The 6,034-nt window shown below is 39.9% G+C and overlaps 1 protein-coding gene across 1 annotated transcript in view; it reads left to right on the top strand.

The window, feature by feature from the left end:
- Positions 1 to 1,520: 1,520 nt before the first annotated feature.
- The window catches only part of UBA6 (ubiquitin like modifier activating enzyme 6), a 79,473-nt gene continuing 74,959 nt past the window's right edge, over positions 1,521 to 6,034 (top strand). The window contains exons 1-2 of the mRNA XM_045834150.1: positions 1,521 to 1,659; positions 5,087 to 5,149. Coding sequence (XP_045690106.1) covers positions 1,589 to 1,659; positions 5,087 to 5,149 — 134 coding nt within the window. The 5' untranslated portion in view covers positions 1,521 to 1,588. The remainder of the gene's footprint in view (positions 1,660 to 5,086; positions 5,150 to 6,034) is intronic.

Below are 6,034 nucleotides of genomic sequence, written 5' to 3'. Positions count from 1 at the left end.
TGCTAGAATACCTTAGCAGGGCTCATTTAATTTAGGTATTGGCTCAAATTGCACTTTCTCTGTGACTGTCTAAAATTGTCTCTCTTCTCCTCCCCAAGTCTCTTTCAATCTCCTGATCCTTTCTTTACTTTCTTCAAAATATTTACTTTCTGAAATTATTTTTTCATTTATTTTCTGCTTCCTGGCTTCCCCCAATGAGGTTGATGAAATCATGGATTAGTGTGCCTCTATCAGCTGATTGTTGTCTAGTCAATAGGTGCTAAAGTTTCATAGACATTCAATATTTAGAAAGGAATGAGGAAGGGGAAATAGGAGGGAAATGGAGAAATTGGCATTATTTGTGGAATGGACCAAAGATATTTATATTAATTAACTTTAGAATAAAGAGAGAAAAGACGGGATAAGCTAAGTGCTAGAGCAGAAACTTGCAAAAGTAAGACAATTTGATCTTAGTGGTTACGTATATGGTACACAACTGGACTGTGGAACCTGAATGATGACATGAATGAGCAGCATGAAGTTTTCGGGTAATTGGAGATATACAATTTTGAAAAGAGAATTGAGAGGCGTAATTCTCAATTCTCAAAACTGCAAGGATAATGCAGTTTTACCTGGAACCTCCCTCCACACTAGAAATAAAAAGTTCTAATTAAGTAAAATATCTTGCATTGCAAAAGATGATGTAATATATAGTCAAGGTATATGCCAATTTAAAAAATCCAACAGATTTTTTCAATTATACACTGTTATTTAGACAAGATCGGGTGCGTTCAGGATGGTGTGGCCATAGACTGTTATTTAGAATGAAAAGGAAATCCTAATGTTATTGTGTGCCACTAATTCTTGTTTTCTGAAAAAGGCGAATGGGGAGTCAGTGGAAAGAGAATTAGATGAAAGGTTCTTAAACATGTGTTCTGGTACTTAACCTGACAGCGACTAGCTCTGGAACCAGCTCTTTAACCTTGACCAGGCCACTTACACTGACTGTGAGGTCCTTTCCCCACCCATAAAGTGAAGGGGGCAAACTGGATGACCTAATGACATTTACAGCTCTAAAATTCACATGATTCTATTAAGCCTGTAACAGTGCCTGACAAGCAGTACACACCCTTATGTGTGAAACGTATAACGTCCTAAAATGGAATCCCGGGCTGGAAATCTGGGGTTACCTATTAGTAGTCTCTGGTTATTTATTTTAAAAACGAAGAGGTTTCCACTTCTTGCTACAAAACTCAAGAATTCTGATACGCAGTTTATCATTTTGTTGGTCACTGCAATCCTCTGGGCTTGGCTGTGGAACCAGAGGTAACACTAACTTTACTGTTTCGGTTCCACCTAGGTCGGCCGCGGCCTCGCCCTGGCCTTGCCCTAGCAGTGAGGCTCACTGCCGCCACCTGCAGCAAAGCCCGCCCCGCGGCCACACCCAAACCGGAAATCAGGACGCCCCTGGGGTAGACGGGAAAGCGGGGCGGGCTGCACGCTCCCCAGGCCCGCCCCCTCCGGTGATGTCACCGTCCGCCCCTTGACCCCGCGGTCCCGCCCCCTTCCCTGACTCCCTGTATCCCGCGGCGGCGCTTCTCTGGAAGCAATGGAGGCATCTGATCCTGTGGTCGCACCTCAGAGGGAAGAGGCATCCTGCTCTTCCTGGGGGGCCGGCAGGTGAGAGGAAAATTGTGGGCATGAAAAAGCGAGGGGTGGCCAGCAGGACCGTGGCGCCGGCTTTCTTCTTCAACCCTTCGCGCAAACACTGAGCGCGTGAGAGGCCGCGGGGCCAGGGCAGAACCAGCCCGGACAAGTGAAGAGGGCGCGCGGGGTGGGTGTGGTGGCCTGGGCCCGGGCCTTTGTGGTCCCCGGCTTCATTGGGGCGATAGTCTAGTTCTCCCCTCTTTCATCGCTTTCTCAGTTCCGGTAGAGGTCTACCATCCTTCTTCCTCCCAGTCGCTGGACTGGAAGGGTGGCGGGGAGGGCTCCAGCCGAGACTTCTGGCCCGCGTAGCTTGGTGTGAGCTTCCCAGACCTGGTGCCTAACACATTTTTCCCTCCTTTCGGTAAAAATAAAGCAGAGTACCACTATGCGCGATGCTCCACTGAGATCCACCTTTGAAAACTATTATATCACCGGAGGGAACTTGTAATAATGAGTCAGTGGCAGTCAGGACCTGACTCCTCTGAAGACCTCTGTTGACCAGTTGGTTTTGAGATTCTTCACGACTTGTCCACTCCTAGAAAATCAGGGTGGTGAGGGAGCGGGAAAGCACGTTCGTGTAGTTCCTGTTTCAATCATCTTTTAAATAATAAAGTGGATTAATACATCCTGCCCTCTACCAAAATGCAATATGCCAAAGACAGTAGTGAGGGATATATGATTTTGATCTAAAGTGAGACTTATAAAAACCTGTAGCTTTTTCACGAACTCCGGAGTGAAGGGATGCTTTTGATACTATGGTTATTGCCTGCTGTTGCCAACACTGCCAAATTCACCTATTTGCGGGATGTTACGCAATACGAACAGAAACTCGCCTTCTGTAAAGAAAGCATCTTTGATGGTGATTTTTGAACATTACAGTAAGGCAGAACTTTCTGAAAAGTAAATGCCAGTCATATTAAGTGACAGATCTGATTAGAATGTAACTCTTCTCATTTTTATGTAAGCTTTACCCACTAAACTTTTTCCCTCCTTGCAAGGAAAAGAGCTAGAGAAAGTGTACTAGAAATGAGAAAACTAATACTAAGTTTTGTTTATTTTTCATGTTCTTTTACAATGCCAGAACAGATTATAGTTTTAATTAGATAATCGATCTCTTAAACACAACTATCTTATGGCTTGCTTTCATAATTGTGATCAGGAATATTTCTAATAGTTATCCATTTAATTAATCAGAAGCAGATATTTAATGGTACCAATCAATGTTTCATAAGATCAGTGCTAACATTTTGATTAACTATATTTACAAATCCTTTGGCTTATAATATATTAATACCAGGCCTAAAAAACTGGATTCTAAAACTGATTTTTGTGCTATCACATTGTTTTTAGAATCCTTTAATTGATAATTAGGGTTTCCCAGAACCTGGAATGGATTACATTTTTACTAAGAGAATACTGATCTTAGCTGTCACCCAGGCTCAGGCCCAAATGTTTCAGGCTTTCAGGGAGCCTTCTGTTTCCCAATATTTATATTATCACCATTTTCTTTGTATGCCGTGCTGTGAAAAAAATTGGGATGAGGTATGGTAAAGGATACATCCCTATAAATTGTCTTGTCACACTAGTATGATTAACTTTAAAAGACACTCATATTTTTTTAGTGCCTTCTTTATGCCTTCTACATAAGAGGCAGTAGGCAGTGTAGTGTGGTGCCCAAGAGCTAGACCGCTTAGATTTAGATTCTTGCTCTGCCATTTACCTGCTCTGGCTTTAGGAAGGTTATTTAAGTTAACCTCTGTCAGCCTCAGTTTGTTGTTGTTGTTGTTTTATTTTTCTCCTCTGTTAAGTGAAGATGGTGACAGTGCCTATTTCATTAAGTTGCTGTAAGGGTTAAATGAGTTAGTACATCTAAAGCACTTTAAATGATGTGGGCACAGTGTTGACTCTTGTTAAATGCCAGCTCTTTCAGGTATTTGGAATATAGTTGAATTCTTTATGGGTCATACAGCTATAAGGGCAAGCAAACAATAAACAGCTAGTGGTAAGTGATTTGAAGAAAATTCAGCAGGTTAATTAATTAGGGAGTGACCCAAGGAGAAGGGGAGCCTTTTCATCGATAGGGTGACCAGGAATCTTCTGTGTAATATTTGTGAGGGAATACTTTAGTGACTCAGAGATCTGAAGGAAAAACATTCTAAGCAGAGGGAATAGCAAGTGTAAACACTACAGTGGTAGCAGGCTTGGCTTTTTAGAGGAACAGCAAGTAGGCCAGTGTGGCTGAAGATAATAAGCAAGAGAGAAAGTTGTAGGAGTTGAGATTGGAGAGTAATTGGGAGGTAGACCTTCCAGGCCCGTTTAAGCATGGTAAGGTATTTGAATTTTGTTCCTGGAACCAAAGGATAGTTCTAAGTCTGGGAGTAATGTCTTACTATATTCTAAAAGATTTAGGCTATTACGTGGAGAATAAATTTAAGGGGAAGGGCCATATTATAAATAGAAAGACCAGTTAGGAAGATTTTTAAATTCAGACAAAATACGATGGTGGTTTGGCATGGGATTATACTGATTGAAATAGTGAGACATGATCAAATTTTGAGATCTCCTTTGAAGAAAGACCTAATAGGACTCACAGATAGAGAAAATGAGGGAACAAGTTAAGAAGATCCCTAGATTTTTTGGCCTGAGCAAATAAATGGTTGGTAGTACCAGAAACTGGATTGAGAAATGCCAGGGAAGAATAAATTAAGCAGAGGGAACTGAATGAATTTTGTTTTGGGCTAGTTAGGTTTGTGATACTAATTGGACATGAGTGTAGAGATATTCTGGCAGATGTGTGAAATCCGGATGTCAGAGGAGAGATCAAATGTGGAGAAATAAGTTTAGTTATCATCAGCATATGATAAATTCCATGGATTGAATGAAATTATCTAGGGAGACTGTATTTTAGAGGTTTATGGGGTTCATGATCAAAATTGCTAAAATGTAGACCCAAGAGAATGTGCAGCGATGATAAAACAACACCTGAGAAGAAAACAACTATGGGCTATAATTTTGCAGTACACACAGAGAGTAGGCAGTCAGTGAATTTAATTTTGACCTATATTTTTAAGTCCAGGTAAATTAGTAGATAATAAAATACATATGTATCTGATTTGTAAAGCCTCCTTTAGTAACTGGTGAATCTGATCCAATGTATAATTGATTGTTACCTTACAGCAGGGGTACTCAACCTTTGGGCCCACAGCAGGAGGTGAACTTCAGTGTAATGTGCTTGAATCATGCTGAAACCAACCCCCCAGTCCATGGAAAAATTGTCTTCCAAAAAACTGGTCCCTGGTACCAGAAAGGTTGGGGATCACTGCCTTACAGAATGTGAATATTGAAAAGTCATGCTTGCCCTTATAAATTGTGTGTGTGTGGTTTTTTTTTTTTTTTTAAGCATGAATACACATTTGCCCATCATGTCAACAGAATCTGTGGAGATTGATGATGCATTATACAGGTAAGAATTTTGTGGAAACTGAAACTTATTTCCCTGTTCTTTGTTCTCAAATAATGGAGTAGTCTATTTGAAGATACCATTAGGCCTATGCCAAATTTTGTAAATATATCTTAAGAGTTGCTCTTGAGTTAAAAGTAGTTTTTCTGTGATTTCTTTTTAACCATAGCCTGAAAGCTAGAATAACATTTAAATACCAGTTGCTTTAGGCAATATGACTAAGAATGATTCTGCTGTCCACTACAAAATATACATCTTGTTTTTGGACAGGAATAAATATTTACATTTTGGATAATGCAGGAGTCTCATGAAAAACAATCCATTCCACTTTATATATATAGTTAGTTATTTTGTCATAGTATTTAGTTATATAGTAGCATCTAGAAAATGTTTACTTTTCAGTGTAATCTCATTAATAACATTGCACATTTGCACTTCGTAAATAGTAGAGAAGTATTGTGTGATTGAAGAGCTGTGATTCAAATGGAATTTAGTGGGACATTTTTTTACCATACTTTTTTATGAAATCAAAATACTTTTTTCAAAATTAAAAAAGAAACTAAAACTATGTATGTTGTTACTGCTAAGAAATTTTTTTAGTACTTCATGTTTTGTGTGTGTAAGATAGTATAATCTCAGTTTAAAAGTTTTTTTAATATATTTTATTGATTATGCTATTACAGCTGTCCCATCTCCCCCCTTCACTCCTCTCCACCCTGTACACCCTCTCCCACCCACTTCCCCCCCTTTAGTTCATGTCCATGTGTCATACTTATAAGTTCTTTAGCTTCTACATTTCTCATACTATTCTTACCCTCCCCCTGTCTATTTTCTACTTACCATCTATGCTACTTATTCTCTGTACCTTTTCCCCCTCTCTCGTCCTCC

Source organism: Phyllostomus hastatus, unplaced genomic scaffold, assembly GCF_019186645.2.
Source record: "Phyllostomus hastatus isolate PE091 unplaced genomic scaffold, TTU_PhHast_1.1 phas_contig_196, whole genome shotgun sequence".
NCBI classification, from domain to species: Eukaryota; Metazoa; Chordata; class Mammalia; order Chiroptera; family Phyllostomidae; genus Phyllostomus; species Phyllostomus hastatus.
Note: the sequence above shows the minus strand (reverse complement) of the source record. Positions and strands in the feature narration are given on the sequence as shown.